The 12,609-nt window shown below is 46.5% G+C and overlaps 1 protein-coding gene across 4 annotated transcripts in view; it reads left to right on the top strand.

The window, feature by feature from the left end:
• The window catches only part of Dennd2a (DENN domain containing 2A), a 91,460-nt gene that overhangs the window by 57,520 nt on the left and 21,331 nt on the right, over window positions 1-12,609 (top strand). For 3 of the 4 annotated variants that reach the window (XM_076913503.1, XM_034519076.2, XM_034519077.2), the window contains exons 5-10: window positions 3,345-3,545; window positions 5,128-5,221; window positions 5,692-5,742; window positions 7,021-7,208; window positions 10,965-11,074; window positions 11,620-11,689. In XM_076913503.1, coding sequence (XP_076769618.1) covers window positions 3,345-3,545; window positions 5,128-5,221; window positions 5,692-5,742; window positions 7,021-7,208; window positions 10,965-11,074; window positions 11,620-11,689 — 714 coding nt within the window. The remainder of the gene's footprint in view (window positions 1-3,344; window positions 3,546-5,127; window positions 5,222-5,691; window positions 5,743-7,020; window positions 7,209-10,964; window positions 11,075-11,619; window positions 11,690-12,609) is intronic. The other variant, XM_034519079.2, reaches the window with a different exon arrangement.

The raw sequence follows: 12,609 nt of genomic DNA on the forward strand, positions 1-12,609 counted from the left end.
TACAAACCCATACACAGACACACATGCACACACATAATTAAAAAATAAGTCAAACACTGGGAGATGCAGGAGAAAAAATAAGGAAAAAAAAATCAATCTTTTAAAAGCAAGAAAGAAGGGGCTGGAGGGATGGTTCGGTGGTTAAAAGCACTGGCTGCTCTTCCATAAGATCCCAGCTATCAGGTCTGAGTCCCAGCACCCACCTGGTGCCTCACTGTCACCTTTAACTCCAGCGAGGTGCAGGAGATCCAATGTCCTCTTCTGGCCTTCTTAGGCACCGGGCACACATGTGCATATATATATGCAAGCAAACACCCATACACGTAAAGTAAAATCTATTAAAAAAAAAAAAAAAAAGGGGGGGGGAGGGGGCAGGGGGAGCTCAGTTGCCTCCCATGCTCAAGGTCCTAAGGTGTGACCCCTAGCACCATAAAAGCAAGACAGTTGTGTCAGCTACTCCCTGTGATGAAAATATAAATGTAAAGAAGCCACTTAGCAAAGCACACTTAAGGAAAACTGACAGTTAGTCATTCTATAGAGAACACATCTTAATACAGTCAGAAAAATAAGAGGGTTCCCAAAGGAAAATAGGCAAACAGCATCGCATCAAAAACACAGGAGAAACAGAATATTGGGTAGGAAAAATATCAGTGTTGACGGGAAGGAAGCCGAGGACAGTGAATGCCTACCAATTTCCAGATGCTTTATATCTTTTTGTTTGTTTGTTTGTTTTTATGGGTTTTTTTTTTTTTTTTTTTTTTGAGACAGGATTTCTATCCTGGATCTGTAGACCAGGCTGGCCTCAAACTCACAGCAATCCACCTGCCTCTGTCTCCTAACACCTGGGACACCCAGTGATCCTATATATCTTAAAACACACAAAAATCAGCATGCCATGCCTTGCTTTTTTTTTAAAGATTATTTTATGTATATGAGTATACTGTAGCTGTCTTCAGACACACCAGTAAAGGGCATTGGATTCCATTACAGATGGTTATGAACCACCGTGTGGGAATTGAACTCAGGACCTCTGGAAGAGCAGTCAGTGCTCTTAACTGCTGAGCCATCTCTCCATCCCCCACCCCATGCCTTACCTTTTATGCAGAGCAACATATAGCAGATGGACCAGCAAAATTGGCTCAGTGGGTAAAAGTGCTTGCTGCGCAAGCCTGGCATGCTGAGTTTGGTCCCCATAAACCAGGCACAGCTGTAAAGCTTGGAAGGAAGAACTGAAAGCTGTTCTCTGTATACATACAGTACACACACATCACGTACTTACACACACAGTATTAAATAAGTTAGTAATTCTAAGATGCTGGATGAGGCAGGAAGCATCTGTAATGTCAGCCCCATTATGATCAGATGAAAGACAGACCAGAGGATCATCAGGAATTTCCTGTACACAGTACAGTAGCAAGAACAAGAGACCCTGCCTCAAAAACAAGGGGAGAACTGACTCCTGAAAAGCTGTCCTCTGGCCTCCACGTGTACCAGCACACACACAATAAGTAACTGTTAAAAATAATAATACGAGTCTGGAGAGATGGCCCAGCGGGTAAGAGCAGTGGCTGCTCTTCCAGAGGACCCTGATTCATTTCCGGCACCCCCATGGCAGCTCACAACCATTTATAACTCCATTCCCAGGGGATCCAACATCATCTTCTGGCCTTTGCTGACACCAAGAATGTGCATGGTGCACACACATACATGTAGGCAAAATACTTACACACATAAAATAAATACATTTAAAAAAATAATACATGCCTGAAAGAACCTTCATGCCCATCTTTAACTTTTGTTCTTCTGTTTGCATACTATTCCACTGTCTGGATATATCATAATTTATCTGTTCAACCTCTATCAATGGACATTTAGGTTGTTTACAGCGTTTTGTGATTATATGCCATGTTGCAATGTATGATACTCTCTGCAGAGTACAACTTTCCTTTTACAATATAATGTTACCCAAGTGTAGTAAGGGGAATCCCTGGGGGTGGGACTGCTGGATCAGAGGAGGCACATTGTCAATTTGTAACCTTTGCCTAGTTTGAGGTTTGCTGGTTTCGGCTCTCTCTCTCCTGTGGTGTTTGGAAGTTACTTTCCCTCACAGTTTGGCCTACAGAGTGGATTAACAAGTCGTTTTACTTTTTTGAGTAAAAAATGTTTCCTTGGTGGGGCTTGAACTCTTTTTTTTCTTTTGGAGAAAGTTGAGATTCTTCTACAGATCTGGGAATCGTCACACTCCCACTTGAGGAACATCCTTATCTTTTATGTTTTTTTTTTAGGATTTTTGTTTGTTTGTCTGTCTAAGTGAGCTTGTGATTATTAACGTAGTATTTAACAGGAAAAATGGATTCTCTTCTGTGTTTTAAACTATAATTTTCTTCTCCTTTTTTTGTTTGTTTGGTTGGTTTTGGTTGTTTTGTTTTGTTACAGAGGCTCACTCAGCCCAGACTAGCCTCAGACTTGCTATGCAGCTGGGGAGGACCTTGCCCTCTGGTTCCCCCCCCCCCCCCCCCCGTGCTAGAATTACAGCCACATACTACCACGCCAGGAGTAAAGTTCAGTTTATTTTAGGGGGTACAGGAGATCAAACGGAGCCATGTATGTGTCTCGTGAGTCCTCTGAGCTACCTTCTCTACTGAGCTATAATCTTTTGAATAAGTTTTGCATTTTGATTTGAAAGAAGCTTTGTTTCAGAAATAAAAGTCTGGGGCTGGAGAGATGGCTCAGAGGTTAGGAACACTGATTGTTCTTCCAGAGGTACTGAGTTCAAGTCCCAGCAAACACATGGTGGCTCACAACCATCTGTAATGGGATCTGATGTCCTCTTCTGGTGCATCTGAAGATAACTATGTTGTACCCATATGCACAAAATAAATCTTTAAAAAAAAAAAAAATCATAAAAAAAAAAAAAAAAAACCCAGAAGTAAAATCCTGGATGGGGGCTCTAGCTCAGTAGGAGAGTCCCTGTCTGTGTAAGGCCTTAGACTCAAACCTCAATACTACAAATAAAAGAAGAACTGGATACCTGGAGGGATGATACTTCCTACAGGGCAGGCTCTTGGCAAGCCAGTTTAGTCCTGCAATTCCCAGGACGTGTGTCTTTTTCAAGGCTCAACAGTAAAGCAGGTGGCTTCCCACACATCTGAAAAGAGACTAGACTAGAGTTGCATCCTCTGTCACATACATTTTCCACAATGGAATGGCAGCACAGCGTGGTTAGCATAGTAAACCCTGGTATCCTAGGAACCCAGCCCAGCCTGCTCATCTCCGTGTCTCTGCACTGATCGTCCACCTCAGACCCTTTGTTTAGACTTATGCCGGTCTCCTTTCTCACACAGCAGTCCTTGTCCAAGTCTGCATTTTTCCGTCAAAACTCAGAGAGAAGAAACTTCAAGCTGTTGGACACTAGGAAGCTGAGTCGGGATGGAACTGGGTCCCCGTTGAGAGCCAGCCCTCCCTCCACACCTAGCAGCCCGGACGACACTTTCTTTGTCCTTGGAGACCTACAGAATGGCAGGAAGAAGAAAAAGATCCCCAGGGTAATAATACTTCCTTCAGATTTTGAGGTCTAGGATGCACCCCCACTTCTCTGTAGAGATGGTTGAGAAGAGATAGTATGAGGCCCTCTGGTTTCTCCATCACCATGGGACAGAGACAACAAACTAGGATACGTGGGTCACCTGTTACCATTATAGTCTATGCCCTTGGCCTTAGCCACTCTTCTCCCTGCCTCCTTACCTAACCTTTTGACTCCAGTCTTTTCCTGCAAGTGGGGGTGGGGGGGAAAGGAGGGAGACAGACAGACAGACAGACAGAACATGAGTGAGTTGAACATGAGTTTCACACTTGCTAGGGAAGCACTCTACCATATATCCCCAACTTTTTTTCCTCAGTGACTGACTTACAGAGAGGAGCTAGTGATGCATTCAAGAGAGCTGGTCCAAGATAGGAAGGATGAGGCAGAGATTTAACAGTCTGTCTCTCTCTCTCTCTCTCTCTCTCTCTCTCTCTCTCTCTCTCTCTCTCTCACACACACACACACACACACACACACACACACACAAACACTCACACACAGACATACACTCTCATACAGTCATGTACACATATAATATCTCTCTCTCTCACACACACACACAGAGACATACACTCTCATACAGTCATGTACACATATAATCTCTCTCTCTCTCTCTCTTTCTCTCTCTCTCTCTCTTCCTCATATATACACACACACACACCAGTACCTTTGCTGTTCCTATTCTTCCCAACGCATAAAAAAATTCAAACTTCTCTTAAACATTTGATTATTTATTACTTTATAAATACATGTTTTGCTTGTATGTAATGTGTGCCTTGTGCATACACGGTGTCTCTAGTGGCCAGAAAAGAGCATTAGATCCTCCAGAACTAGAGTTACAACTGGTTATAAGCCACCATGTGGGTGCTGCAAATTGAACACGGATCCTCTGACTGGAGAGGTGGCTCCGAGGTTTAGATCACTGGCTGCTCTTCCAGAGGTCCTGAGTTCAATTCCCAGCAACCACATTGGTAGCTCATAACCATTTATAATGAAATCTGATGCCCTCTTCTGGCCTCTAAGCATACGTGCAGGCAGAATGCTTATACACAAGAAATAAATAAAAATCTTTTGAAAAGAGAGAGAGAACATGGACCCTTTACAAGAGTACCCTGTGCTCCTGACCACTGACCGGTCTCTCCACCCCTAGTCCTGGCATACTACATTCTTTGGAATCGTTCCCACCAAAGTGGCCCAGCCTGGGAATTACTGTCTTTTCCTTCTCTTGTTTAGTTTTGGGAAATACCTAAGCCGCAGTAACATCACAGTTTTAAAGCATCAGAAGGGGGAACTGAGTGATAGCCAAGGACCCCCCAGTGTCCCAGCTGGGGAGGAATGTTTAAATCTGTCTGGCCTCGGGCAGTGGGGACAGCCTCCTTCAGTGTTTTGACAGTGTGGTTGATAATAATGATCAGAAGACAGGAGGCAGTGGAAGTGTGTCCCCTCCCCTTTCCCTTTGTCATCCTAGGAGAGAAGGGTCAACCTAGAGAACCACCTCACCAGGGATAGTAGTTAATGATGGTTTTTCTCCTGGTATCTGGCAGCTGGTATTGAGGATCAATGCCATTTATGAGGCCCGGAGAGGAAAGAAACGGGTGAAGAGGCTATCCCAGTCCACGGAGGGCAACTCAGGAAAAGGTAGACTACTCTGGCCCACCCTGCTGGGGCTGTCCTCCTCACTAGGGTTAGAAGACACCCTTCCTAGATAGTGCATCTTCCCTTGTTTCCCTTGGCTCACCAAGGAGGAAGCAATGGCTGCTTCTTGTCTGTTCTTCTCTCTGGGACAAAGGGCCAGGAGCCAGCTCAGTGGCACATGCTCTGGCTCCCTTTGCCTTGCCTGCCATCGAGTAGCTGAGGGCCGCACGTCACCTGACTCTGGCAGCAACCTTCCTGGCTACAAGAGGCTCCTGCCTCTTGCTGTATATAGTCTGCAAAAGGAGCCATCTTACCCAGAGTCAAATCGGTTTGCTAATGCATTAAGTTGAACCAAATTTGACTGGCACGGTTTACTTAGTTGACAAAACACCCCCTCTGGCCTAGAAGTTTGGATTTTGTTTCCTGCATTGGGACTCACATCTGCCTCTTTCTTACTTGTTCTTCTGTTCCAGTGACAGATGAGAACAGTGAGTCTGACAGTGACACAGAGGAGAAACTGAAAGGTGAGAAGAACAGGTGCATGAGGTGACTGGGAGGTGAGGAGAGCGGGTGCATGAGGTGACTGGGAGGTGAGGAGAGCGGGTGCATGAGCTGACTAGGAGTTGAGGAGAGCGGGTGCATGAGCTGACTGGGAGGTGAGGAGAGCGGGTGCATGAGCTGACTAGGAGTTGAGGAGAGGGGGGTGCATGAGGTGACTGGGAGGTGAGGAGAGGGGGTGCATGAGGTGACTGGGAGGTGAGAAGAGGGGGTGCATGAGCTGACTGGGAGGTGAGGAGAGGGGGTGCATGAGCTGACTGGGAGGTGAGGAGAATGGGTGCATGAGCTGACTGGGTAGCTATAGACATGGCTCCTTCCTACAGCTGAGGGACAGACATGGCCTGCTCAGGCTTGCCCACCAAGGTGTGAGTGTCAAGTGTGAGCAGAGGGGGGCCAGGCCTGTGCAGAGATGAGGTGCAACAGTACTGCAGCCACCTGTTCCTCCACCTCTGATGATGTCAGGCACCACACTTGAGAGTGGCTGTGTGAGCCGTCTCTTAAAACCTCAGAGCTTCTGGCTCCTTGCTTGCTGATGAAGTTGGTAAAGCAGTTGGTGCCTGTGGGCCTTACATTCAGTGATCCCGGCCAAGACTGGGTGAATTTTTTGAGACTTCTCAGATCCCATGAGAGAACAGAGAGGGCAGCTCTAGGTGTTAAGTGAGGTGACAAGACTAGTCTACCTAGTGACTCCCCCTCATTCACCTCTGACACCATCTACCACTAGGCCACCCCCAGAACAAGCAAGTCTGTTCCCACTGCAGAGAACCGGCCGGAACAGAGGTAGGAGGGGGTTCCTGAGGTAGCTGAGTCTCTGTTGTCGCGTCATACAGGATGTTTACAAAGCCCTCAGCTCCAAAAGTTCCATGGTCTGGATTTTGTAATATCACACAAACTGAAGACATGACAGTGAACGAGGGAAAAGTATATACAATCTCTCCACCCTGAAGACAGACAGAGGGGAAACCTGTGGAGCTTCCTACTCAAGTCTTAGCCGAGAAGGCCTGGCCAGTCCTGAGCCTGGGTCCTGTGCCTTGCTTGGCCGGCCGGCAGGCCTGTAAGTGAATGGCACCCTCCCGTGAGTTTGGCAAGAGGCCAAAGAGTTTTCTACTAATTTGCTAGATGTGGAAAGACTCCGGGGATTAGGAAATGTGTTGAAGCTAAGAATTATGTAATCAGTTGAACGCTGAGCGATTCCACATCGACAAATGAGTCACAACAGGCCTGCGGCTTCTTTCTCTCCGCAGCTCACAGCCAGCGCCTGGTCAATGTGAAGTCACGCCTGAAGCAGGCCCCTCGGTACTCATCACTTGACCGGGATCTCATTGAGTACCAAGAGAGGCAGCTCTTCGAGTACTTTGTGGTCGTATCTCTGCATAAGAAGCAGGCAGGGGCTGCCTATGTGCCAGAGCTCACCCAGCAATTTCCTCTGAAGGTAGGGGAGGCAGGTGGCTGGGGGCTGCCCGGGACTACCATGTTCTGGTCATCAGCTTGGATTCAGGGAGGGGCGGCAATCCATGAAAGGCTTAAGGTCTGGAACCTTCAAAGTGAGACCCAAGGAGTGTCTACCACATGAAAAAGCTAGTACTGGGAACATGATGGGGTCCAGGAGAACAGATCAAAGGATGCAGAAACACCCTCCCCCTCCCCCTCCCTCTCCCCCCCCCCCCAAAGCAGGCAAAGATAATTCAAGTTGTGGTGGCATATTATCTGTAAGCGCAGCGCTTAGGAAGTGGAAAGAGGGGCAGGTAGATCTTTCGGTGTTTGATGTTAGCCTGGTCTACACAGAGAATCCCAGGACAATCAGTGCTACACAGAGAAAAATAGAAAGCTCTGTTCCCAATCCTACATAAATTGAACAGGGTAGTATACACTTGTGATCTTGGGAGGTAGGGAAAAAGGATCAGAACTTCAAGGTCATCTTCAAGGGTACATAGTGAGTTCAAGGCAGGCCTGGGATACATGAGACCATATTTCAAAACAAACAAAACGGGCTGGAGAGATAGCTCAGCACTTAAGAGCACCAGCTACTCTTCCAGAGGTCCTGAGTTCAATTCCCAGGAACCACATGGTGGCTCAAAACCATCTGTAATGGGATCTGATGGCCTCTTCCGGAGTGTCTGAAGAGAGCAATGGTGTACTCATATACATAAAATAAATAAATAAATCTTTAAAACAAACACAACTTCCTATGCTCCTATGGTCATCGTGCTGATCACCTCTGTCACTCCGCTATCTCCTTGTCCAGCATTTTCTCCTTAAGTCACACAGCTCCTTGGTGCCATCACATTTATGTCCATGCCGTATCTTCTTTGAATGTATCCTGTTTCTCTAAGTGTCAGGGGAAAGCCTTGCCATACTGCGGCTTACACCACTGATAAGTTCATGGCACCTACAATAAAGGGCACTTAGTGAAGCCTACACGATGTAGCCAGTGTTGCCGAAGGGACTCTTGGGCTTTCACTAAAGAGTCTACTGTATTCTAATTCGGTCCAACCAGAACTTAGATTCAGACATTCTATCGATTTTCTGCTTGGACCCAAAGTGATTATAAAGATAAATAGAGTGGGTTTCCTGCCCTTTTGGAAGGTATACCAGAAGTATGCTAAAGGAGTAAGTGTTTGCACAAGAGCTGACAGGAGGTGGCACATGACAGTCATCCTACAGACCAGAGCTCCAGAGAAAGGGGAGGAGACGGAGCTTATCTTGGTTCATGAGCTCCTATGGTAATCACTTTATGCAAGACCCTACAAGACCTGGACCCTTCCTGTCTGCCTGCCTGCTTGCTTGTGTCCTTCCCCCAGCCAGCCTTCATTCATCATAGAGGGCTAGCACAGTCTTGAAGTTTGGAACAGTGGTGTAAATGGAAGTAACCATGGGCATTTGCCCTCCACGCAAGCACCTACCCTCTTCCTCCAATGCCTTTAAGGAACATGCTCCTGAAAACCCCACTGCATGGATGTCTGGTTTCCGGGGTGTTGCCCGGTGTATCCATATGAGACAGGCTCATACAGCCCAGTTGAGAGCTCCAGTAGGCACCAAGGCATGAGGACTGGCTTGTCATTCTGCATTGCCCTCAGGGCCCAGCACATTGCTGTGCACATGGTGACACTTAATTGGAGTTCCAGAACAAAGGCATTAAGTCATGAATTAATTACTGCTGAATGCTTGCCATTTGCTGCCTGGAGCCTTTAGACTCAGACTCCACTAAAAACCCCCTTTTAGGGGATAGTTAAGTCACTATTGAAAACAGAGCTAATTCAGGAAGACATAAAGAAAACAGTCACCCACGATCTGCATGGCTAGCACGTTGTTTCTGCTTCTAGTCTTTCCTCATACTGTGTTTCCCCTATTGTTTTTCTGCAGTCATAGCTATGGTTTTTGTATCATGCTCCATGCACAGCCCTATAAGCATATTATTTTAAATCATTTAGTTCAAATTCTGAAGCATATTTTTTGAAGTTCTCTAATGCCCCAGTATGTAGGGAGCCCTCCTTTGTTTAACTGGTATTTCTCTGTTGAAAGTGTATCTGGCTCCTGATATTTCTTATGTAAATCTTTTGTTTTTGAGATAGTGTCTCTGTCTCTCTCTCTCTCTCTCTCTCTCTGTCTCTCTGATTTTATTTAATGTATGAGTCCTTTGTCTGCTTGTGTGCTTACATGCCAGAAGAGGGCATCAGACCCCAGTATAGATAGTTGTGAGCCACTGTGTGGTTGTTAGGAATTGAACTCAGGAAGAGCTCTTAACATCTGAGCCATCTCTCCAGCCCTGAGATAGAGTCTTCTGTCTCAGACTTAGACCTTTTTATTTAGATTTTTGATGATTTTGTTGTTTGAGCATTTTGGGGGATAGTGCTTGTTTTCGTGGATACATGTGTGCATGTCGAGACAGGGTCTCTATTTTATCCTGATAACCTGGGACTCACTGTGTAGACCAGACTGGCTTCAAACTCAGAGATCTTCCTGCCTCTGCCTCTTAAGTGGTGAGACTAAAGGGGTGCACCACCATTTCCAGACTTTTTATAAGCTTTTAAGAAATGGGTTTTATCCCACATTCTAATAGACACTTTATTCAAGGTTGGGAGTCTACTTGTCACACTAATAACATTCCATTAAGCCAGGTGTGGTTGTTCACACCTGGAATCCTAGCACTTGGAACTGAGATCCTAGCAGGAGAGAGAGTCTTCGTGAGTTTGAAGCCAGCCTGAACTACATACTAAAACCCTGTCTCCAAAAAGCAAAACAAGGGTCTGGAGAGATGGGTCCGTTGTTAAGAGTGCTTACTACTGTTTGAGGAGTACTTCATCCAGTTCCCAACCCCCACATCAGGTGACTCACAACTGCTCCACGGGATCCAATGCCCTCTGACCTCCAAGGGCACCTGTGCAAATGTAGTGCACATAAACTCATCCAGGTGCACACACATATATGTAAAAGTAAATAAACAAATAAGAATAAAAACAACCCCTCCCCCCCAAAAAAAAAAAACCTATAAAATGAAAACAGATTCCTATTGATTTGATACACAAAATAAGCAAACATGTTACTTTTTTTTTTTTTTTGTCTGTTTGTGTTGACATATAGCCAGGTCAGCCTTGAACTCACTATGTAGCCAAGTGGCTGAGATTACGGGTATGTGTGACCACACCCAGTCTTCATGACATTAAATATAATTTCTAAATTAGACTTCAGGACAAATCACCATCACAGCGTGGTGTTTCCTTCCTTCTGAAATGAGAGTGGGCCCTCATGCTAAGCTCCCTTCCAGCTCCACGTTCAGTGACCCCCATGGGACCAGTTGGTTCCGAGGTGCAATGTGATGGTGCTATCATCCATAGTCACTGAGTATGACCACACTTGGTGGTCAGAAGAGCTGATCTGTAGCTCTGCCTCCCACATCCACAAGCGTCCTTTGGGAGGGACTGCCGAGGAGACTTCCTTACTGACTAGAAGCACGTCTTCCATAATATTAATCAGAACGTCTCTCTGAAGCATGTGATTGTCTCCTGATTGCCCTCTCAAACTACAGTTGGATTGTCTCCTGGAAAACAGCCCAGAGATGGGCTTCAAACCCTTCCCCAGGAAGTGGCAGAATGGTAGTCATAGCCAGAGAAGGGAACACAGGGACTTTACCCTCTTTGTCCCTTATTGGGGTTTAGTCTGTGACCCTCTCCCATCTTTCTCTCTGCAGTTAGAAAAGTCATTCAAGTTCATGAGAGAGGCTGAGGACCAGCTGAAGGCTATTCCCCAGTTCTGCTTCCCTGATGCTAAGGACTGGGCTCCTGTCCAAGAGTTTACCAGGTAAGTGCTTCCAACAGCCCTATCCACATCTAGTGTTTGCGAGTTGGGAGACCGATGTACGAAGGTCATAACTCAGGGGTTAAGCAATCCTGATGGGTACCAGCCTAGAGACTTTCCCTGTGAGTTTTTTTAACTTCCCTGAGACAAAAGGTGTGCTCTTCTATGTGGGTGTTTATGAAGCCTCCACACAGTCTGCAGCTCTGTGTGTTTCAGACCTCCCGGATATAATCCTAACCTGGGAGAAATTAGGGAAGCAGCCCATTGTCCGTCCTCACCCACACAGGGCTCGGGAAGCCTTCCAGTGGCCTCGCTAGCTGCTGCCAGGATTGGGATCTGTTCTCACTTGTACTTTAGAGGCTATGTTAGCTGTCAACAGTCACCAGACTCATTAGGCTCATGCTGAGTGTTTGAGGCATGTGGCTCCTGTGACGTTGGCCTGCAGGCCTTTCCCCCTTGCTTACCATAGCCACTTCACCTCTCCAGTGGGGGCTGTCTCTTTGGGGTTCGTCGTGTTTCATAAGCTGTTTGTATTTCCACAACCACAGTGAAACGTTCTCGTTCGTCTTAACTGGAGAAGATGGGAGCAGAAGGTTCGGTTACTGCCGAAGACTGCTGGTTAGTACTCTGCCTTTCACTCAGCCAGAGCGTCCCAGAGAGCCAGCCCCTGACACTCAGATGTCACCTGTGCTGCTGGAGAAGGAGCAGGTGGTGGCAAGTTAACCAGGGAGTTAAAACACAGATAAGGCTAGGCCCTGGTAATGTGCACCTGCAATGCCAGTACCAAAGAAGTTGGGCTCCTGAGTTCAGGGCTAACCTGTCTCATAGTACACAGACACAGATGCACTCACACACACACCCGGGGTGGGGGAGGCCCGGGGGGGGGGAGCAGAGAGATTGATTATTTCCATCAGTAAGAGAACACTTCATTCATTGCCAGGCATTGTGGCACACTCCTTTAATCTCAGCACTCAGAAGGCAGAGAGACAGGCAGATCTCTTGTGAGTTTAAGGTCAGCCTGGTCTACAGAATGATGAGTTCCAGTATAGCTAGGGCTGTTACACAGATAAACCCTGTCTTGAAGAAACAAAAAAGAAAAAGAACACTTTATTGATTTTTTCCCCCCAAATTAAAGATCTTTCTTTGCTCAAGCCCAATTTTCTTTGTCATAGAACATCCCTCAGCAGACCCTGATTGCTGAGTGAGAACATTCAGGATAGTTGGTGAGAAGATTTAAATAATGTAAAAATATCCCTTTTGGAATATTTACCTTTAAGAATCAGGAACTGGGGCTGGTGAGCTGGCTCAGCAGTTAAGAGCACTGACTGCTCTTTCAGAGGTCATGAGTTCAAATCCCAGCAACCACATGGTGGCTCACAACCATCTGTAATGGGATCTGATGCCCTCTTATGGGTGTCTGAAGACAGCTATAGTGTATTTACATGAGTGAGCGGGGCCAGAGCGAAGGGGAGAAGGGAAGGGGAAAAAAAAGAATCAGAAACTGGGGTGGGAATAGGGGGGCTGTCACAGGGACTTAG

The sequence above is a fragment of the Arvicanthis niloticus genome, chromosome 15 (assembly GCF_011762505.2).
Source record: "Arvicanthis niloticus isolate mArvNil1 chromosome 15, mArvNil1.pat.X, whole genome shotgun sequence".
Classification (NCBI taxonomy): domain Eukaryota; kingdom Metazoa; phylum Chordata; class Mammalia; order Rodentia; family Muridae; genus Arvicanthis; species Arvicanthis niloticus.